Source organism: Physella acuta, unplaced genomic scaffold, assembly GCF_028476545.2.
Source record: "Physella acuta isolate Inbredline_101_S28 unplaced genomic scaffold, ASM2847654v3 ptg002344l, whole genome shotgun sequence".
In the NCBI taxonomy this organism is placed as follows: Eukaryota; Metazoa; Mollusca; class Gastropoda; family Physidae; genus Physella; species Physella acuta.
Window position 1 is genome coordinate 32,383 of NW_026733838.1, and position 24,384 is coordinate 56,766.

General features: G+C 33.4%; 1 protein-coding gene across 1 annotated transcript; it reads right to left on the reverse strand.

Annotated features, from left to right (window-relative positions):
* Positions 1–7,762: 7,762 nt before the first annotated feature.
* LOC131933020 (sushi, von Willebrand factor type A, EGF and pentraxin domain-containing protein 1-like) lies at positions 7,763–16,595 on the reverse strand. Its single transcript, XM_059289878.1, has 15 exons — positions 16,582–16,595; positions 16,167–16,291; positions 15,644–15,832; positions 14,581–14,751; positions 13,815–14,057; positions 12,856–13,032; positions 12,240–12,413; positions 11,440–11,688; positions 11,115–11,321; positions 10,653–10,844; positions 10,131–10,360; positions 9,581–9,797; positions 8,536–8,697; positions 8,232–8,393; positions 7,763–7,995 (listed from the first exon to the last, which is right to left on the reverse strand). The coding sequence occupies exons 1-15, from the start codon at positions 16,593–16,595 to the stop codon at positions 7,763–7,765; spliced, it is 2,745 nt and encodes a 914-aa protein (XP_059145861.1).
* Positions 16,596–24,384: the final 7,789 nt, after the last annotated feature.

A 24,384-nucleotide genomic window follows, 5' to 3' on the forward strand; every position in this document is an offset into this window, starting at 1 on the left:
TTAGCGCCAGGCATGTGCGAGACGCCTTTTTGCCACAATGTCTGTCCACTTACATCTGCGGTTTGTGTTATCCCTGCTGTATATAGAACGTCAACCACATACAGATTGATCTTAACTCACAAGTGTAGTCTTTGCTTGAGTTGTCAGGCTAAATTCAGCCATCCTTTTGTATACGGGAGACCTATTATCTTTGGGTTATTGTTTACCTAAAGTGTGCCCTGCAGAATACAATTATCTTTGTTATGTTAATATTAGCATGAAAGGAAACTGCAGGTCCCTTGCTGTCAGCTGATCTAGAATATTTTCCAAAGGCACCTTATAGAGATGCACACATTTTTAGATGGATGGTGTTAAAAACTCAATGCAAGTAAATGTAGGAGGGGGGAGGAAGCTGAATAAATGTACAGAAATATAAACATTCTCACACATCTTCAAGAACATTAGTATGGGTCAAGACTAACGGCACGAACATATGTACTTAACGAACATATACTTTATTATCTCGGGTAAATTTAGTTAAAACAATATAAAAACACTGTGGATAAGAGTATAATTGCCTCTAACTATAGTTGTTTATTTTACAAAACATGCTTTTTGTCATACTTTATAAAAAAAACACATTTACATACAAACAGAATAACGTAGGCCAAAGTATTTTAACGTGTCCGCCCCCGCCCCCACCTCTCTCCAGGAAGATTTGATTGCCCCTCCCCGGGAGAAAATGTCTAAAAGAAACCCTTACACAAGCCTAAACATGAAGAACAATATCTGAGACGTAGCGACCCATTCCTGCGCCCTCTCCCCCTACATTTACGTGAATTAAACTCGAAATAAGAAATATTTGGGTGGGGGCGCTGTTTACATGGTGCCATCAGTAAACACTTTTTATTTTGGTGTCCGTAAACTCAAAGACCCGTCTGTTTTTTTCGACTTTGTAGATAATTCTGCATATCAACGCAAAAGGATTTTGTATTTATTTTGATAACTATTTTGACGCCTCCCACTGCCCCCCTTGGATCGGCGCTAGAGACCGACAACATACCCCCCCACCCCTTGCTACGCCACTGACTGGCTTGTGGCCCAGACGCTGATGAAAAACATAAAGTAAGAGAGAAGTATAGAAAACAATTGATTTGTTTTATAAAAAAAATAACCGGGAGTAATCTCCCCTAAACATTCTCTCATATTCTAATTTAACAGTAAGGGGCGGCACTTCTAGTCGGTCCGGCTTTAGAATTATTTTTAAAATATTATTTTTAATACTTACATTCTAAAAAAATAGAACATAACACAGGCGTTTAGATATACAGACACAAAACACATACACACAGACCAGTGGCGTAGGCAAGGGGGGTTATAACCCCTCCTATGGACTCACACCCATATATATATATATATATATATATATATATATATATATATATATATATATATATATATATATATATATATATATATATATATATATATATATATATATATATGTATGTATGTATATATGACTTTATACATATGGAAAAATATTTGATCCCACCCCCCATGACCAATTCCTGGCTACGCCACTGACACACACATACAGAAAAAAAGCCAACCTAAGTTTTTTTCCGACCCTGTTAGGTGTAAAACATGTTTTGCATGATTACGGGAAGTTAAAAAAACATACAAGCAGGTCACATTACAGCAAGAGCCGCCGTATAACCTCCATACACAGCAGCACACAGAAACTAGGCTCAGAACGAACGTGTATGGCAACACAACATGCACCATGCACCGTTGGCTATGTGTATTGTACAAACAATTTGTGGTACATTATAACAGGATATAGGTCAGCACGAATATACTATAAGTAGGATACATGCTAACTTTTAATAGCTATTTCCTTTATTGCAAAATAAATGTATTGGAAAACGTTTAGAACTACTTGATTTTTTTTTTTTGCAAGGATATAAAATATTTAAAAACCCGGTGTAGCTAGTGGTTTATAACATAGCTTAAGTTGATAATAGAAGTTTAATTTAAAGAGAATAAACCTTTCCTAATTTCCAATAATAAAGTTTATTTTTTTTAAAAAACCTCTGATTATAGATTACGCCCCACCCACCCTCCCCTAGCTACGCCTCTGGTTTGATTATTAAAAAGCCTTAATCGTGTATGGTTATCGACATTGAGGTAGAGAAAACTTACGGAATAAAATAATATTTGGGTCAGTGTCGAAATGGAATGTTTGACATGGTAGATAAACACAACATGCATGTTTGTCTAGAATTAGGTCAACACGGCGAGGTGATTATCACTTGTCGAAAAAGTCATTTAAAAAAAAAAATTAAACTAGGCACAAACTACCACATTTAACTCTATTTTAAGAAATCATGGGGCATGAGACTTCTCTCTAGCTTATCAGAAAACGGTAAAATAAAATGTCTGCAGCTTAATTAGGCTAATATGACGTGCTAATAAACAATTTATTTACGTCTTTTAAATTAGTATTGATGAGACCGTGTTTTTACCTTTTGCTGCAGATCTTGCTCCTGTAAAACACCAAAAGAAAGAACAAAAACTAATTCGGCCAGCAAAGCAAAAAGAAAACCTATATTTCTATTAATAGTAAATGCTTCAAATATTTATAATCGGAAAATCCCTTTGATTTGTTAAAAAATAGACCAACTTAAAAAACAAACAAAAAAAAACGAAATTTAGGTTTAGCAGGTTTAAATGAATTAAAAAATAAGAATTTTTTTTTCAAAATTGTTGAGTTATAATGGTTAAAGCATTGGTTTCTAAAACAATTGCCATTGATATTATTCTGAAAGCGAACTAATTTTTATAACTTTTGAAGCATTTAAAATGGATCTGAGAGATGAAAAAAAAACTCTAAACTTTTATTTTGTCTGACTCAAACCTTCATTTCTACTAACTACAAACTTTTGACTCCAATCTTCATTTCTACTGATTCCAACTTCTTATTGCGACTCAAATCTGCTTTTCTACAGACTCTGAGATTTTATTGTTGTGAGTCCTGTCTACATTTCAGCTGACTTGAAACGTTTGTTGTTTTGACTGCTATCTCTGGACTTTTGGAACTGGAGGTCTTACATGCAGTTATGCATCGCCATTCTCAAATTATAAAGGGGAATCCCGAATCAGAAGTTAACTAAGAACTCTTGAATAAAAAAAAAATCAGCACAAACTTGTTAATACCAAGCTTTTATGTACTAATGCACTAAAAAGTAGAAAAAAATTATAGACTTCTATTTAAATAACTATAAAGAAAATCGTGGGTCACTTTAGTATCTATTGGATACCTTCACTAATGTTTAGGAAGAGACCCACGCTTTTCTTTATAGTTATTTAAATAGTAGTCTATAATTTATTTTCTACTTTTTTGTGCATTAGTACATAAAAGCTTGTTATTAAAACGTTTTTATGAAAAAAAAATTCTAGTACTTTACATGTTTTATTTACAATGCAGTTTCATGACTAAAAACCATTGCGCGCCTATTGAACGTGATGACGCGAGTGGAGTAGTTGGATTGAAATGCCTACTAATGTGGTCAAAATTTTAATTAATTCATAAAAAATTAATTAGGCGACCAATTAAGTCAAATTAAATTTCATGATGCATTGTCTTCATGCTTTGACCCACGGTATTAATTACGAGCTGTATCTGTCAGAAGTGCCTGCACTTTCGCTCGGCCGTTTTGATCTTGACAGACTGACGACAGACTGACGAGGAAGTGAGTTAAATAAAAGCTTGTAAAAATACAAGGACTTCATTTTGACCACATTTGTTTTTTGTTTTGTTTGTGATAGCTTAATTATTAAAAGTATTATTAACTATTACTTCACCAGGGCACGGTCAATCACCACATCCTACTATAGCACATGATTCTTGTGGGAAAATAGTAATGTACCTGTTGGTAGGGCTATTCTCAATTTAGATCACTAGACAATATCAACAACGCACAATAATGCGTTCAGATCGGGCCGTTATCATTTAGATATGCTTAAGTAGTTGTACCTATTAAACTGTCAGTAAATATTCTGTTGTGGTTGTCTCTATTGCTCATTCGCTTTGCTATCTCACTTACCATTCACCCCCCCCCCCCCCACCCCCTTTCATTCCACTCACGTGACCATGGAATTACATCAACACACACAGTGAACTACAATAATCGGGTCTGGCTTTGTTTATTAATTTAAAGGTTATCTACATATAATTTAATATAATATCTCTTTAGTCAAAATATTTTTTACATTTTATTTTTAAAATTGAACATAAAACAGTAATTCAAAAGATAACAGATCAAAAATGTCATTTTTTTGCTCGATCAAATTTCCATTTCTTCTGCTTTTGCCTGCTATTTAAAAAATAAATTTAATATTACTACCAATCATGATAAAATAGTTAGGACTACTATTATAGATGTAAATAAATGATTACATTCTCTTAAATATTATACAATAATTAAAGCTATTGAAAAATTTCTAAAAGAAAATATTGAATTAAAAAGATTTAATGGTTTTGACGAATACTATACGCTTAAACCAAACTTGGTAAAACTTATAGAATTGTGTAGAAAGTGATTGTAGTATATTGTTTTAGGTGCTGGTTTGATTAGAAAACAAAATATTAAACAAACACATTATTTTTTCACCACTACTTTCATTTTCTTGTTGGCTTTTCTTGATTGTATGATGCACCCATTTGCATATCTGGATACACATCTTCAGACTGAAGTGGTTGGTGCTGACATTGGGAAAGTGAAAAGGATCCTCTACCAGATGTTGTGCCTGCAATTAATTTTTAGACATATATATTTTTCTTAGATCATTATGTTATTTCCTCCAAAGTGTTAACAGGTTATACGCCATTATGCTCATTTAGAAACTAATTTCATGTTGTTTTTTTCTAAACAGCATAAAGTTATCATAAACATTAACAAAATTTTGCCAGGTTCGCTAATTTATTCGAGAATTTATAAACCATACCATCGGGGCAAACTTTGCAGAAGGTTTTTCCAGATTCGTCCTGGTACCAGCCCTGCTGACACAAGCTGCAGGTTCCATTGGTAGTCAGGTAAGAACCAGGTTGGCAGTTAACTGTTTTAACAATAAGAACCATATTTACAACTACGCGGAGGTCTTTTGTAAAAATCAAATTATCTTTTGTTTCTGGTATATGATTAATTTTAGGATTTTTTTCAGGATCATACAAAAAATTATTTTACTATGGATTCATGTATTTTGTTTAAGTTTTGGAGAAAAAAAGTATTACTAAACACATTGACTTTTAAATCCCTTAGCGTTTATTCTTGTTGAACGATTTATCAAAAACCGGGCAGATTAACGTACTTGGTGCCATATATCTGAACTGATGTAGGATTAACATCTCAATATTTTATGTTTGATACAGACCCTGTGCACGCGTTAACACAAACGTTACCTGGGCAGGCAGGGAGTGAGCACAATCGGACACTACTGTTTGACCCCTGGCATGGCATCCCGCCGTTGATCGCTTCTTGTTTAATCCCACGTGACCTACTGGCCACTCCAACTCCACATGTTACGTCACATGTCCAGGCAGTCCATGTGGCAAATTGACAGTCTGAAAGTTTGAATGAACCTTTAATCGTATTCCTAAAATAATTATCATACTGAACCAGACCAACGGTTTATTTATACAACTTCTTAAAATAATAAGTAAAATAACTACTTTGCTTTTTGTGGTTTTTTTACTTATTGCAAAGGGGATAAATATTTACCTCTGCACTTTTCCGGGCAAGGCTCAGTTTCACTAGAAGCTCCTTGACAATATTCGTCGGCAGACGCCACGACAGTTTCCCCACAGTTCCTGGTTCTGGTTCTATGTGTGGTGCCACACTTCACAGTACAACTGGACCACTGGCTCCAAGCTTCCCAGCTTCGAGCAGGAAGTAATGCTTCAAAATAATCCATGGTAATTAGTTTATTTAAATATATCTTTAATTTTAAGAATTTATTAAATAACTATTAAATGATGGAACTAGTTATTGTTTCCACACATTATCTTCTTTTTGTTTTTAATTTGTTGTTCTTTTTTTCTGAACAAACCAATCAAGTGATCATTAAATCAAGTTAAAAAATGCGTTTGGCGTTTTATTTAAAGGATGCAATTTAAAAACAAAATCAACACTTACATCAATGATCAGCTTCCATTATTGATGTAAGTGTTGATATAAAACAACAAGACATACAAACTAAATACTATGAATCTTTTGTGCAGTGGCCAATTTTGACTTAAGATTAATCTACTGGACTTACACTTGGCCTCCGTACAAAAGGCGCCAGTGAAACCTGGCGAGCATAAGCAAGAGAAGTTCAAATGCTGCGGTTGATTGACACATGTCGATCCCTCCCCACACAAGTTGCCGGCACAGAAGTCTGGAGGGGTCTGGCAAGTTTTCCCTGACCACAGCGAATCACATACACATATAAAACTGACCGCTCCACTCACGCACGCTCCGTGTTGGCCACAGGGGTCTTCTTTGCAGTAGTCGATAGCTGCTTCCAGAAAAGTTTAAAAAAAAATGTTTTTTAAGTAACAAATCTAAAGCATCCTTTTGCTTTTCAGTAGAATTCACAATGTTTACTTTAAGTCATATAGGTAGAAAAATAAACTCGCCCATATTATAATCAGTGTTTTATTTTAAGAAAGGTAGGGCACCTGGAGGAAAGGGGGTGGGGGGGGGGGAGCGTACATACATTTTCGGGATGTTCTGAAAGGAGGGGGGTTCACAGTACATATTTTCTATTTTTAAAAATGATTCTATTTCGTTCGGAGGTAGAGGGTGTGGTGGATTGTAGTGGGAGGGAAGCAGCATGCTTTGGTTTGGCAATGTCTACCCCATCCCCGAAGAGATGCCTGAAAAAAACCTTATTCCAAACATGCACTTTCATTTTAGTTTAAGTATCCCTAACATACTTAACCTTACCATCTATTTTGTTTTTATTTATTCACGCTACCTGGATAATTAACTAAGAAAAAGTCTAATTACCGTTACACGTTGAAGTGGATAAAATAACAAAATTTGATGAGGTAACTAAGAGGTTTTCTTCCACCCGTCTTGAGCACGATGTACCTAGTCCGATTAGCTCAGATCTAGTGTATAGCTTTCTGGTCATCTGAATTCCAGTTGCCAAGATTGCTGTATTTGTTATTTTATTAAAAAAAACAACTATAATTTAGTAAATACACTTTATTACATACATAGTGAATGAACTATTTGATTGGAATATAAAAACTTCACAGGTTAAATTTTGATATTGTAGCAATGATTACATAGTAAGTACCGTGTATGTTTTCAGAACTGCGAAAGTAGATATCGTTATTGGTGGGTGCTAGATGCCCTCTACTACTGTCAGTCTCTTCTCCATTTAGGAACAATGTTACGTTACCATTGTTATATTCTAGAGCCAAATGATTCCATGTTCTGGAATCAACACGAATCCAATAACGACATTGAAAATTGGTAATATTTTAAGCTTTACGTCATATAATGTGTTTATATATATATATATATATATATATATATATATATATATATATATATATATATATATATATATATATATATTCATGAGCAGCGGACAAAAATGTAACAGTTAAAGTTAACTTTTGACTAATTCGGGAATAAACAACACTAGTTATAAGGTAAGAGCTTACAATTTCCTAGTTGGGTATAGTTTTTACACAGATAAATAGGACAGATAATCGTGATAAAATTTACCTGAGCTTACTAAACCTGTTTATCTCCCCTGGCTTGATGAGTATTCGTATTGTATCGAAAGCCAGGAAAGCGTCTTCAGTGGGGTCACTTCCAATTGAGAATGTCAAGGTCGATATTTCTGAAGTGGAAACCGACGAGAACCAAGACATGAAAGTGAAGGTCATCAATGTTGGGTCAGAAAGGTGAATGATTGGTCGTGGACTGAAGTCTGTGATTCTCACATCGAAGACTAATTTTGAAATAGTGCATCGAATAAAAAAATTAATGTCACATGAGATTTTACAACTACTTCAATTTAGTCTAACTGCTTTTAAATAGTAAACATGGCTAAATTATTTCGAAATTCAAAAATATAAATACACGTGTTTAAATTTCTATAATATTCTTGCGTATAATTAATGTGTTACTCTATTTTTTTTTAAATTCTATATTGGAATTTAAACCATGAAAACGGTTTGTGTTTACATTGGCATTCCTCCTCGGATTCTTTCCCGGGTAGTGAGGTGAACATTTCAAAAGGACAAGAGGTACAAGATTTCATTCCGTAACTTGATTGGTACGTTCCCACAGGGCACAGATCACAAGGCTGAATCCCTGAGGCTGAGAATGTTCCAGGTCTGCATATATCTATTGATGATTAATTAGAAATTAAGTTTGGAAAGTTATTTTCAAGCTTACAAAATAAATTTAACCTCGTAAAAACTTTGAAAAATATTTGAAGTGTAATTAAAAATTTAAAATTTTGAGAAGCGGAAATGACAAGATATACCTTCACATTGGTTCAAGGACGTTGACATTGGGCGCTTGGTGGAAGAGCCGCTAGGACATGGGCTGCAGCTGAAAGATATGTCCTTGTCCTGGTATGTCCCTGATGAACAGGCGACACAGCGGCTGGTCAGGTTGCTATACATGTGGCCTGGACCACACCCAGCTTTGGTGCGTAAGAATTCAATTCAATTATACATTGTTGCAGTACTTAAACTATGTTGTAGTTAATTTAAAAATCTAAACAATTAAAATCACCACGTGCGTTTAAGATAGTTTGTTATCAGTTATAGGTTTTAAAGATATTGGTTATTATTACTTTGAGGCAATATTTAATTATTTTTGCCGTAGTAGCAACCAGTTGTTAATATTCTTGTACATAAAAATTTAAGTCTTAAATATACACATTTGGTTTAAATGACATTAGCAACTACATAACTTAAACTAAAATAGCAACGTAGAAGTTACCCAACCTAATTATGTGCTTAGCATTTGGTTACGAACAGATTACAAATAAAAATCAACCATGAAATTAAGTTCAGTTTGTAAAACTTTTAGATATGGTTGCGACTGTGCTTATTTGTTCTTGGTTACCTTTACATCAATTGAGAGTGTTCGATTCGTAACCCACTCCAGTGGCGTAGCGAGGTCGGGTGTCACCCGGTGCGGCACTAAATGGTGTCACCCCCAGAGGTGACAAATTTTCGATTTGCACCCACCCCCCTTCAGACTTTCGATTTGCACCCCCCTCTCAAGTTTTCGATTTGCACCCCCCCCTCAAGTTTTTCTCTATATATTTTGCTATTTTTGCCTTGGTGTCACCCCCGTAAATGGTGTCACCCGGTGCTGTCCTCACCCCGCCCCCCCCCCCTAGCTACGCCTCTGACCCACTCCCCTCTATCCATTTATCACACACTAAAGTAAAATATTGTAACCATAGAAAAAAATCATAAATTTACCGTTTAATCTGTAAGATTGTAATGAAATAAAGGTAAGCCTAGAACCAACAGTCCATGACAGTTTACGAGGCTCTAATAACAAAAACTCACCGCACGCCATTGTTCTTGGAATGAACTTCATGCCTGGTTGACATGAATATGTTCTCCCACCACGGCTAAATGAGTAGAATGTTCCAATTCCGGGCATTTGAAATTTCCCAGCGAGAGACAAGTTCATCAAATGCTCACTCACAGAATTGACCAGATGATTAAAGTAGCTGACAGGTGATGTGGCATTCAGTTTACCAAATGAAATAACAGGTGAGATCTAAAAGTAATCACATAGTAAAAAAAGTTTATACAATAAATTAAATAATGGATATGATCATTCAACTGGTATATGTCATATTTAGAAAGAAATGTATTCTGGCAAGTTTTCGATAATACTGCAAAGAAGTTTACACTGGAGATCATTTTTTCAATCGCGAGAACGTAGATATACCTCAAGAAATTGATTTTCATTTTAATAATTCATGTTTTTTTTTTTTAATATAAAATACTATACTATACGATGCATTTTAGAAGCAAAAATGATTATGGTAAAACCTAGAACTGAAATCTTACTTTGGCTTGACGCGAATATTTTAACATAACAGTGTACCGTGTATTCATATGGCATCCGTGCTCGCTTTTTCCTTCTGGCATTTGTCACAGAACCGCAAGTGACTTCAACTTTATTGATTGTGCACTGGTTATCACAAGCATCCTGTAGACCCAGACTGGACATTATTTGATTGAAATTCTCCTCAATCTCACTGCTGTTACTCTTGCAAGTTCCAGAATAAAAATGGGCGCTTGGTTTTGTGATGAGCACTCCAGGTTCAATACGAACTATGCCGCAATGATATAATAGTTTTAGACATTGTTTTCCCACAATAGCTTCCAAAATAAAATAAGCTAGCATTACGAATTTAAGGATTTCGTATTATAGCATACTATAAGTAGACACAATTTGGAAATAGCGTAATGTCAAATTGTTCTATAAAACAAAAACATCAAAGTTTAGAAAATAATTTTTAAAATGTGGTTTTTGTGTTTTTTATTAGCTTTGTTATTGTTATAATAGTTAAAAACTATCTGAAACCACCTACATATGTACTTAAGTCACACACTCCATACTAACCATTACAGTCTGGCACAAATGAGTACGGGCTCCAGAGCCCGTTAGACGGGAAACAGATGTACTGCTCCGGCGCTGAGGCCGGGTAAGTGAAGTTTGTGCTGCACATGATGGCACAGACTTCACCGGCTGGACTCAACTTCTCACAGCTCATGGCACCGTTCGCTGGGATGGGCAGAACGCTACAAGCATGTGCTAAATTGTATGGAATATTCAAGTATTCATTGAATTGCATGTCCAATCTTTATCATAAAAATGTAATGTATCTTAATAATTATATTAAAGCTAATATTTTAAAAATCAGTTATTAAATAAATAACTAATGAATTCAATTGCCTACCACGTATTACAGTCACACAATCCAATTATAAATACGTTACATATAATAGAAATATAACTTATCAGTAAATCAATAGACTATTAGTGAATGATAAAAGCATTGACGTAAATACATAAATAACCTACATATACAGTGGGGTTTACTATTTCCTGACCAAACCCATTGGACATCAGTTTGAGATCCTTCTACATCACACGTAATTTTTGGTGACCCAATGACCGGCGTTCCTTTAGAACACGACAACGTACACTCCGCCCCATACACGTATCCTCTTGTACAGTTGTAGACGATGGTCTCTGTGTTATCGAGATGAGGGGTTGGGCATGATTTACCTAGCCACGACAGAGATTTGTAATTAATTTTTTTTAATCGATGCGAAAAAAAATCTACATACATAACGATTTTTATCAATATTTTTGTTCAGACAAATAATGTAAGTATTGGACTTACTCTTCACAATGATATCAAAGGTACACGATGCCAAGTTTCCTGTCTCGTCTTTAGCTGTGATGTTTACTGTTGTGGTGCCATTGTTAAAACTTGAACCAGATGGAGGAGCGCTGACTAGTATGACGCTTAAACCTGAGTTGTCTGTTACGTTAGGGTACTGATATGTAACGTGCGTGTTTTCTCCAAGTTTGGCGGCAAACACTTCAAAGTCAGCTTGGCATCCGTTGGGGAAAACGGGCGGTTCAATATCTGCAATGTTAGTTCTGGTTTTATATTTTAGTGAGTTGTGCAAGTTGTGTTAGGATATTGTTTTTATACAACACTCATTAAACATTAAAGCTGGATGTATATATATATATATATATATATATATATATATATATATATATATATATATATATATATATATATATATATATGTATATATAAATAATATAAATACTATATAATATAAATACTATATACATATATATATTTATATATATATATATATATATATATATATATATATATATATATATATATATATATATATATATATATATAGTTTACCGATATCGATTTATACTGCTTTGGTTAAAGATCCCTATTTTTATTATGTAATGTAGTATCCTTGTATTCTAGTCAAGTTTTTAAAACGATTTATTAAGATACGTCATTTTAAAATTCTGTTAAAGAACCTATGTTATATAAAACAATTTAGATATTTGTATAGCGTGATCAGATCCTAAATCGTTCATTAAATATTATGACAAAAACGTTTCTGTTTCAATTAAATCTTCACAAACAGTTCTGTATACCTAGACATGTCCCTGGTGGGGTCCATTGTATGCTGATGTCACATGTAACGGTTAAAGGGGTTAGGGCCTTGAAGCCTGGGCCACAGTTAAGATGGCAGATCGATTGAAAAGTTTGTCCGTTGGGGCACACTAGGTTCCCGTTGGCGACCACTGGCAGAGCACCGCAAACCCTTGCTAGAACACAAAACATTTAGAGCTTATTTTATATTTTAACTTTTTAAGAAATACTAAAAATTCTGAGGAGGGGGCGGACACTGGTAAAAGTATATTTCTACATACATTCCAAATGCGACTTTTGTCATAATTGAGCTTAGGTGCATGGTTGAGGGGTATGACTACGACTATACTTAGTACAAATGTGCAGTAACTACGTGTAGATCAAGCATAAATACGATTCTGGATACAAATCCGTTTTCAATGACAATTTCGTTTCCGGTTAAATTTGAAGTTGAGGTGGTGATTTTGGTTTTGATATAGAGAAATAGACAACACTATCAAACTAGCGCCCGTTGTTTTTCTCCCTCAACGGGCCATTTATCTCGTGTTTAACAATAGCCAATTCAGTTTTATAACTTAGATGTTACTTAGCCAGCACAAAGTATTGCGTATTACTTACGTTTACAAACCGGCGTTACACCGCTCCATGTCTGATCTTCTAAACACGTCTGTGTTGTCGCTGATTCTATCTCGTAACCTTGGTTACACGTTGTTGTGCATACGGAGCCATAAGCGTTGCCATGGGAACAAGTGGTGATAGAATTCGGTATAGCAGTGTAGTTTGAGCACCGTTTTACTAAGATGATTTAAAATGTTTTAAACAATTTATTCATTTTCTATTTCAAAAATTCAAAGAAAAAGATTACTAAAAACAAGTGTTATAAAAAATAAATCACAATGAGTATTTAATATAATGTTTTCAAATTATGTTTTAAATTTAATGTTTATATTGACAATTTAAATAAATACTGTTATAACTTAAATAGGCAAACTAGTTTTTTAATTTTTAAAAATCCAACTCAAAACATTCATATAATGCTTGGTAATTTAAAATATACGCTAAAGTAGTTACAATATTAATGATTTCACGAGACAAAAAATCAACCAAAAGCAAAATGTTCCAGTTTCAGGTCGAATTGCGGATTTTAGTTATATAATTTTTTTTAAATCCAAATTTAAAATAGAATACAAACATAAAACTTCCATATAAACTAGCTTTAATGTTACGCTTGTTTATTCTCATTCTGTTGAGTAAAAAATAATTTATGTTTCAAAAAGATATTAATTTATGTAAAACAGAAAAGTTTGTCTTTCGGACATTTTGACAAATGAAAAGGCGTTCACCAATTTTATTTCACGGCATATGAACAGTTAGTGACGTTAGTTTTGCTCATCCGTCTTAATTTTCCCTAAAGAGAGTTTGGTATTAATCAGAGTCGGCTATATTAAAGTCCGTATCATACGTATTTTAGAATAGTTGTTCAGCGCTCTACCTTTTATTTTGTTATTATAATGTTATGTTAATTACCAGATAAACACAGAGAGTTAAAACAAATAGGTAACAAATATTAAACTGACCTGTAACACTGACCAATGTGACACACCTTCCAATATTGTTGGCATCATCAATGGCTGTGTATATAACGGGTGTGTCGCCAACAGCAAACAAAGAACCTGGCTGAAGATCACTGGAAATCACCAGATCGGCACCAGAGTTGTCGGTTGTGTTTGGTAGGGGTAAACTAACATTGACTTCAGATAACATGGGCCCAGCGTGGACGTGAATGTTTGGTAGACAGTTGATTGTAGGCGGCTCAACATCTACATTAAACATGACAACATTTTAAAAAAATATTAGGTAAATATTTTTAACTAGTTGTAATTAGATTGAACTAACACAAATACGTACATTTTTTGAAGCGCTTTACCTCAACAACCGCTGTAAGATAATTCACTAGACTCTGAGCTTCATATTATATAACATAATCCTCCCAACCCCACCACTTCAACATAAGAAAAACACATGAATAAATTGGTTTTAATAATAAATTTAATTTGTAACAAAGTGAAGTAAAATACATTAGAGACTATCGCATGCTACTTATTCTTTATAAGGTTTAAGTTCATATAATTAATTCTAAATACCAGCATTTTGTTTTCGAAATATTAGAATCGACCACCATCAGAGATATTAGCAAAATTTGCACTAGTCTCCAAAGCCAAACTTATAGGACAAAATTTAAGAAAATTGTTAGACCGTATACCTTTAATCTAAGTGTTATGTTATACCCTTTGTTTATTTAAATTTAAATAATTAATCATTGCTATTGCTATCATCTTATACCTAAACATTTCCCAGGTGTAGTCCAGTTTTTATTGGCCTGGCATCGGACTGTGAAATCAGCATCTACTTGATACCCATCAGAGCACGATAACACGCAAGTGGATGAATAAGTGTTAGCCGTACAGTTTAAATTGCCGTTTGGTACGCTAGGTGGGCTTCCACATGATATAGCTAAGTCAGGTGAGATTTTTGAATTTTATACATACAAGTAAAAAAAAAAATTGTGAACACACCAGAGTAAAGAGCATATCTAAAAATCATAAAAATATTTTAAATTAGTTTAATTTTTCAATAAGCTACTAAGTTAATTATCCCAAGATATAGACTACGGCCGAACATTACACTGCCATCAATCGTCTTCCAATTAGGCCTACAACATAATTCATAGTATTTTGAAAATAAGATTTTTAAAAAAATTAAAAAATTAAATTAAATAAACCGGGAGTGATCTCCCCTAAACTTTCTCGAATATTCTTATATAACTTGGAATATAGACATGATTTTTAAATACTTAAACTTTTAAAAATAGAATAGAATCTCATAAAAAAGGATTACGCACCAAGCGAACGCCAAAACAAAAAATGTGCATGATAGTGCGCAATATTATTAGTACTTTATAAATTTAAATGGGTTTTTTGAGAAATCGGAAATAGCGTAAATTAGTACTTCCGGTAAACGGAAATTACTCAAAATTTGACAGGTAGTAGAAAATTATATCTTTTACTTACATGTGAAATTGCATTTATCTATCTGAAATAGTACTCAAGTTATAGGCTTTTGAAAAATTCAAAGTAGAAAAAGTACCACTTCCGGTTATCGGAAATCCCTTAAAAGTTGATCAAGATCTACGATTTTGATAAAATACTTATATATGAATTTTTTTTTGCACGATTACAAGACTTTCTCTATACTTCGTATATACAAGAAAGTAAAAAGAAAAGACGTGAGCATCATTATGAAATTATTAATTTTCAGAAAGTGAGCAGAATATTGCCCGTTATTTAAATCAGGTTTTAGCAGTAAAAGGCATAGAATTTGTGCAAGTAAAAATTATTGTTCTTACCCATGCATGCAGGTTTGGAAGCACTCCAATCCTGATTGATGCCACACTCTAATCGTGAAACACCCACCAGTTCATAGCCATCATTACAGACGTAGAAGCATTCGCTGCCATAAATATTGGGGTAATCGGTCGGTTGACACAACACGATGCCATTGCTAGTGCTTGTGAAGTCCTTTGAACACCTGCGTACTGATTATATATATATATATATATATATATATATATATATATATATATATATATATATATATATATATATATATATATATATATATATCCATACATCTCTTTGTAACTCTACATATTCTTCGATCAAAATAATAATGAAAGCTGCTCCCGTATTGCCGATACAAATAACTACTTAATTAAGTCTGATCTATACAACCTTAGACGCCCAAATTCAATTTAGCAATACGAGATTTCAAATAATCATACACCTGTTCGAATATGCGACCGAACCCTTAAACCCTTAAAAACATATTTTCTCCTATACAATATTCGTATTGATTAACAGATAGCATACCTACGACAGTGAATGAAAACGAACATGTAACTTGAACGCCCTCACTGTCTTTCGCCGTGTAAGTGACTGTGTACTGGCCCTCGGCGAGAGTAGTTCCAGGTGTTGGGCCTGCTGTTTTGATAACGCTGAAATATTTTGTTTATTTGAAAACGCATAAAAAATGGCATAGGTAAGCACATTTAGTTAACCGCCAGTAATCGTCCCTTCCCCCATCTCCTGTACGCCTTTGGATTTGTAACTAAAATATAAAAGCCTATAAACGCTATCACTCTCTCTCTCTCTCTCAACCTGTCCGTTATATACTTTACATACTTAACTAGCTTTAATAAAACCGCACTAATAAGAAAAGAAATGATTTTCTTTAAATTATTTTAAAACAGCGAGGGTCACTATATTATCTACTGCAAACCTTTACTAAACATCTATCATAATGGTGTTTCTACCAATGAATACATCAATACATTAATAAACGTCTTTAAATAAATGTTAGATTAACAGTTAGGTAAAAACGAACATTATTATATACATAAATACGTATTTTATAGCTATACACATAGTGTAGATTTTCTCAGACAAACATAAATATACAAACATGTAAACAAACTTGAGTTTTAGTAGTATATTGATAGATAGATAAATAGATAGATAGATGACGTAAAAATCCATTTTTTGGAGCCTGTGAATACGGTTGCAGACGATCGATAACAAATTAACATAATTTATTTTGTGTGCTTTTTTCCTGATCAATTAAATATTTCCATTTCTAATCCACCATATATATAAATCTAATATATAAAGCTCAGTTCTGTATGTAAAAATACATATGTTTGTCGTTGGTCTTGGATGGATTTAAGTGTTAGACAATTATCGTGCGCATTTGTCTAAATTTATGAGTTAAAAAATTACCATTGAAAGTGTTGGGAAATAATTTTCATTTTTCAAATTATATTAATAATTGTCGGCATGTTCATTAAACACAAGTTTTAAAAAAATATCATCTTTTACAAAAATTCTAATTATGTCTTTATTTAGTCCTATAGCACTTAATTCCCTTTGATAAATTAGGAAAACACAATTACTTCCCTTTATAAAACCATTGCATTTAGTGGAAAAGAATTTACTTTTATTACTTTATTTTGGTGTTGGGAAAAAAAAATAATTACATAATTAGCGGGGATTGATCAAGTGCAAATGTTGTAGGTATTTTACGGATAAGCTTGGAGTATTAAAATTGTTCATTAAATTGAAACAGGCGCGTTCGTTTAAGTGAGTGCAAAAGACTATGAATAAGTTGGGGTACTATAGTCGTTCATTAAGCTAAAACAGGTGATTCCGCCCCGGGCGTTTATGTTCGCGTTAGTGTTTTCTTTGTGTTTAGGTGGGTTTGCGTTAGTGGTTGCGTTTTGATTTGGTTCGTTTTTGTTCTTTCTTTTTTCGTTTTTGTTTGTGTTTTTTTGTTTGGGTTTGTATTTGTGTTTTTGGTTGGTTTTGCGTTTGGATTTGGTTTGTTTTCGTTTGCTTTTTCGTTGTTTTTTTTGTTGGTATTGGTGTTTGTGGTTGGGTTTGTTGTTAGGTTTTTGTTTTCGTTAGCTTTTTTGTTTGTTTTTTCTTTGTGTTTGTATTGGTGTTTGTGGTTGTGGTTGGGTTTAATGTTAGGTTTTTGTTTTCGTTTGTATTTATAATTGTGTTAGCGTTATGTTTGCGTTTTGTTGTTTTGGTTGGTTGTGGTTTAGGTGGGCAATGCCGGGTTTATGATGATTACTAAACACACAGGTAATGGTCTTTAACAGAAATGTTTTTCACAGAAGCCAGAGCAGGGCCTGGCCGGGACGGCTAGTATAATATATAAAATTCAATTCTGTATGTGTGTATGTAAAATGTTTGTCGTGGATTACAAAGAAATAGAAAAAATGAAAAAAAAAAAGATACGTCGATGGATGCAAGTGTTAGATTATTAAAGTGATCATGGTCTAAATTTATGAGTTAAAAAATTACTATTGAAAGTCTTTAAAAACAATTTTAATTTTATATACTTACAATAATAATTTTCAATTATGAACATTACATAATTTTTTTTTTTAAATTGTATCAACGTTTATACAATTTCTAAAATAGTGTCTGAAATGTATTTGCATTTTGTCCTGTAGTTCTCATAATGTCCCTTGAATTGGAAAACACAGTTACTTCCATTAAAAAAAACCCATTAAATCGGGGGGAGAAAGAATGTACTTTTTATTACTTTGTTTTGGTGTTAGGAAAATAATAATTATATAATTAGCGGGGATTGATTAAGCGCAGTGTTATTGGTATTTTTAATACTGCATTTTCTTTATTCCATACACTGAACGTACTGTTTTCTTCTGATTATTTTTAATCAATAACAGTTAGAAAGCCAGGTCCTTCATGTCCTAAATGTTTATTTCTTTCCGTTTACGGATAAGCTTGGAGTATTATAATTGTTCACTAAAATGAAACAGGCGCGTCCGCCGGCGCCCCAGCAGGGTTCGAGTTTGCGCCCTGGGCTAACCTGTGAGCACTATGGTTCATGATTTCGCTTTAAACAGTGCAATTGACTATGGATAAGAAAGGTTATTATAGTCTTTAAGTGAATCGTATCCGGGCGTCCTCTGGCGCCCAGACAGGGTGCTATTTGGGACCCCGGGCCTCCCGTGTTCGGTTTGGCGCCTACGTTCGTTTAAGTGAGTGTAAAAGACTATGAATAAGTTGGTGTACTAAAGTCGTTTATTAAACTGAAACAGGCAATTCCGCCAACGCCACAGCATGGTGCGATTTGGCGCCCCGGGCTAGACTGTGAGCACTTTGCGTTTATGTTCAGGTTAGTGTTTTCTTTGTGTTTAGGTTGGGTTTGCGTTAGTGGTTGTGTTTGCGTTTTGATTTGGTTCGTTTTTGTTCTTTCTTTTTCGTTTTCGATTGTGTTTTTTTCTTTCGTTTTGTGTTTGTATTTGTGTTTGTGGTTGGTTTTGCGTTTGGATTTGGTTTGTTTTCGTTTGCTTTTTCGATTGTTTTTTTCTTTGTGTTTGTATTGGTGTTTGTGGTTGAGGTTGGGTTTGTTGTTAGGTTTTTGTTTTCGTTTGCTTTTTTGTTTGTTTCTTCTTTGTGTTTTTATTTATGTTTGTGGTTGTCGTTGGGTTTGATGTTAGGTTTTTGTTTTCGTTTGTATTTCTAATTGTTTTGTTGTTTTGGTTTTGGTTGGTTGTGGTTAGGGTGGGCAATGCCGGGTATATGATGATTACTAAACACACAAGTAATGTTTTTAATATATATATATATATATATATATATATATATATATATATATATATATATATATATATATATATATATATATATATATATATCGATTGATATCTATAAACTTTGTTTCTTGGGGGTTGACACAACGAAATGCCGCACCGGGTTATACCCGACCTATTAACGCCACTGCCCACACCTACATTACAACTGCAAATACCATACGCTAATTATTCATTTCGCTTGTTAAACAATCTGGTAGAATGTTTAATCAGTACAATCATAATATTTTGTAATTTGGAAAACAAATACCTAATATTTCCATCTTCGGGATCGTGCGCAGTCGCTGAGTTCCAAGTTACATATCTAGAATTCTCCGATCTGTCAGTGTAGTATGTGGTCTCAATTACCGGACATGATATAGTAGGTGACTTATTCGAATGATGTGCTGAGTAAATATATATATATATATATATATATATATATATATATATATATATATATATATATATATATATATATATAACTTAAGAAAGGTAACGGAAGTTAACAATGAAAATAATGTGATTTTTTTATTCCAGCTAAAATCAACCTCGAGTTACGCTAAAAACAAATAATTTTCTTATCATTATTAAAATAATATTTTTTGGCACTTAAATAACGTACAGCTTCCTGATGGGAATAAACTGCTTATGACGTCAACAACAGTATCCACAAAAAAACGTTTTTTTCTTGATCCTGATATCATCGCTAATTTGAAAACTTCTGTAAAAATAAATTGGATTATAACTGAAAAACAGAGCATAGATTTTTCAAAAGTGAAAATCTATGTGTTCCAAATTTAAGTTTATTGCAAAAACAATTTTCTACGAAGCCAATGTTAAATAATAGCCAATTCAATATTACAGCTTAGATGTTACTTACCCAGCACAAAGTAATGTGTATTACTTACGTTTACAAACCGGCGTTACACCGCTCCATGTCTGATCTTCTAAACACGTCTGTGTTGTCGCTGATTCTATCTCGTAACCCTGGTTACACGTTGTTGTGCATACGGAGCCATAAGCGTTGCCATGGGAACAAGTGGTGATAGAATTTGGTATAGCAGTGTAGTTTGAGCACCGTTTTACTGAGATGATTTCAAATGTAAAAAATATACGATAAATATACTGGTCATTCATTTTCTTTTTAACACAAAAAAAAACAAGCGAACTAACATATAAAACTAAGTTATAAAATAAATCACGTACAATTAATATTTAATATAATATTTTCATATATTTTTTAATTTATTTTCTGCTAATTTAGACGATTTTAATAGTGTTATTACTTAAAAAGGCTATCTATTTGACCTTTTTTTTCTGCTGTTGTTTTATCTATGTAATCAGTCTTAACAATTTACGTTTGATTTAAATTTAAAAGCCAACCAAAAACTTTTATATAATGCCTATCAATTAAAAATATATGTGCTAAGGCAGTTCGAATACTATAATTTCCCGAAACGAAAAATTAACCAAAAGCAAAAGCTTCAAGTTTGCTCTTTACAATTTTCATATTTGCTAATAGAAATGCTTATTTTTGTTTCAGTATTTTTAAAATCCCAATCGATATTTGAAGGCAAATTAAATATATAAAACAGGAACATCGAACGAAATTTTATGTTGCGATTGTTCAATCAGTTGAATCATAAATATTTTTTTTCCAACAGATATTCCTTTACGTTTAACAGAATAGTTCGCCTTTGGACATTTCGAAAAAAGGTGTAGAGTTCATCAGTTTCATTGGTGTTTTAAGTTTTTAGCGAGTCGTCTTAATATTCCTTAATTGCGTTATTCGGTGGAACGTAAGTACCTCTTTTGTTCCAAGTTCCATTTGTACAAGTGAAGACCTGTTCTCGTTTCAATATATTTTGAATGATACAATAACTTCCACTTGTTACTTTTCTATTATTGTTTAGATTCCTTTTGGTAATGCTGAAGCCTTTAGAATCATAACATTTTGAAAGATCCATTACTGATGGAACTTGGCAAACTGTCTTTAAAAAAAATGTACATATTAAAAAAAATACCGATTTCTTAGAAGAAACACAAATAAATTAACATGTTATTATTAGCAAAATGTTAATTCCAATAATTTGATTGCGGCGAAAATGAATATAGGTATAAGAAACGAAAGTTATAATGTATACTGTCGAACAGTTTGTTTTAAATAGTTAATTGTAAAACTATTCTTTTTTAATAAACGTATTGACCTTCCAAAAATTAAAGGTAAATATATTAATATATTATCCATTGACATTTTTTTCCTTTTTAATGTAGGTTGAGGGGGTAATAGCCCCTTACTCTGACAATTGAAAATAAAAAAACCTTTACATACAAACAAAAAAATATTTGTCATTCTTACGTCAAATTTGTCAGTAATAATTATGAGCATAAATATATTTAACGCTAGATAAATGGCCCGTTGATGGAGAAATACAACGGGCACTAGGGTGATAGTGTTGTATTTTTCTCTAAACCGAAACCAAAAACAAAATCACCACCTTAACTTCAAATTTAACAGTTTAGAAAAGTCATTGAAAACGGATTTTATCCTGAATCGGCATTTTAACCGGATTTAACCTTGATTTACACGTAGTTACTGCACATTCATACTAAATATAGTTTTAGTCATTACCCCTTAACCTTTCACCTAAGCTCAAAGTTGACAAAAGTCGCATTCAGGAATTCTTTCAGGCAACTCTTCGGCGGAAAGGAGGGGGGGGGGGAGTTGGCGGAGCCCCAACGAAAGTTTACCACCCCTATAACGAAATAGGATTTATATAGAAAATATACTTTGACAATTGTCCGCCACTCTCCACGGAAAACTTTATCCATCGCCCCCCCCCCCCCCCACCTTTCAAAATTTTTAAGAGCCACTTCCCCTACCTGGGAGAAAAAAAAGCTGAAAGAAACAATAGTCGCATTTGCAGATCATACGGTCTAAAGGTAGAGCCTACTTCTATAATATCGACCATTTTTCTACTTTTGACCGCTAAACATCAATCATGCAGATTGTGTTTCTTTCAGTCTTTTTTTTCTCCGAAGGGGGGGGGGGGGGAGGGACATGCAATTTTGGATTGAATTCTCCAGGGCAAGGGTGGGGCTGACACGAGTAAAAGTACATATGTTCTTTATAAATTGTATTTCGTCATTAAAAGCGATTCCCGAAAAATACTCTATATGCAGACCCCTTTTTAAGCTTAGATCAATAAATTAGGCGGTAATATTAATGTTTTTATTATAGAGTATCGATGACGTCTGAAGAACGTCTACAACCACGCCCAGGATGAAATACAATTTATGTAAAAAATATAATATATACTTTTACCAGTGTCATCCCCCACTCCTCCAAAGAAATTCATCCGCCCCTCCCCCCCCATACCCCCCTCAAAACAAAATTCATTGCCCCCTCCGTCCCCCGAAAAAAAAGACTCAACGAAGCACAAATTGCATGATTGAGATTTAGCAGCCAAAAGAAGAAAACGCGTATAGATTGTAGAACAAGGGTCTACCTTTAGTCTGTACTAGCCGTCTGGCCAGGCACTGCATTTGCCACTTTGAAAAACCAATCTTCAAAGGCCATGGCTGGTGTGCTTAGTAAGCAGCATATACGCAGCATTGCCCGAGTTTAGGAAATATATTACTTTTCGGATTCACCCTAACCACAACCAACCAAAACCAAAAAGCAAGAACAAACGCAAACAGAAATATAAACACAAATATAAATACAAACGCAAAAGCAAAGCAAAACCCAAAAACAAAAACAAACAAAAATGCCACCTAAAACACATTCACAAACGCTATCGTAACGCAAACGCAAACACTAACACTAAAACAAAAGAAAACAGAAAAGCAAACCTAATCACAAACACAACAAACACAAACGCAAACATAAACTCAAACACAAACGCTAAGGTAGACACAAAAATCAAAACCAACTTTTAAAATAAGTGGGTTTTTTTTGTTGTTGTTTTTTTTTTGCAAGTCATATATGTATTTGGAACAAAGGAACGTATAGGTAGAAAAAGTTCCACTTCCGGTTATTGGAAATTGCTGAAAAGTTAACAAAGAGCAACAAATTTGATATACTACTTATATATAAAATGTCATAAACCTAGCTGTAACGGTACTCAAGTTATCGTGTTCACAGACACATATAAACACAAACAGACATACGGACAGAAAGACATTATGCATGCGACTTTTGTATTTGAGCTAAGGTGCGAGGTGCAAGGTTTAGGGGTATGACTAAGACAATATTTAGTATGAATGTGCAATAACTACTTGTAGATCAAGGTTATATCTGGTTAAAATGCCGATTCCGGATAAAAATCCATTTGGTGCTTTTGGTTTCGGTTTAGAAAAAAAAGACTTTTTCAGCCCAGCGCCAATTGTATTTCTCCCTCAACGGGTTATTTACCTAGTAATGAAATAATAGTGGTAACTGAGAAGATAACCTTTTATTCATTAGAACACATTGAATGAATACATTGCTCTTTCATGACTTTTTTTTTCAAAATATATAGCTTAATATTTTGAAATAATTTCGCAGAGCTTTTTAATGGAATATCTTTAGAGGCAAAACAGTACCACTGTTAAAATTTAAATATTTCAAAAATTAAAAAAATTGCAACACTTATTGTATTTTAGTTAGGTCTGAACATTTTCATCACAATGTTATTTTTGTATTTCCGGCAACAGGAAATTATCAGCCAGCGTTGTTGGTAAATTTGGTTTGTATTTAGCAAAACTGTCCATGTCATTTAACATAAGTATTACACGAACGTCTAAATGTGTAAACCATTATGAGTCCGTGTAAAAAATAAAGTTCCTAAAAATGTAAAGAGAACGAAGAGGACTTTTAAAAATACTTACTGATTCATCCGATTGTACTCTGTTTAACAAGCGTTTATTATAATCGCGCG

Bases quoted from the DNA above. Each gene is read 5' to 3' on its own strand.
- LOC131933020 (XM_059289878.1), bottom strand. The intron at 13,033-13,814 runs GTCAGTTTAATA...AAATCATCTTAG, and splicing joins CACATTGGTCAGTGTTACAG to TAAAACGGTGCTCAAACTAC. The intron at 8,698-9,580 runs GTGAGTTTTTGT...TACGCACCAAAG, and splicing joins TCCAAGAACAATGGCGTGCG to CTGGGTGTGGTCCAGGCCAC.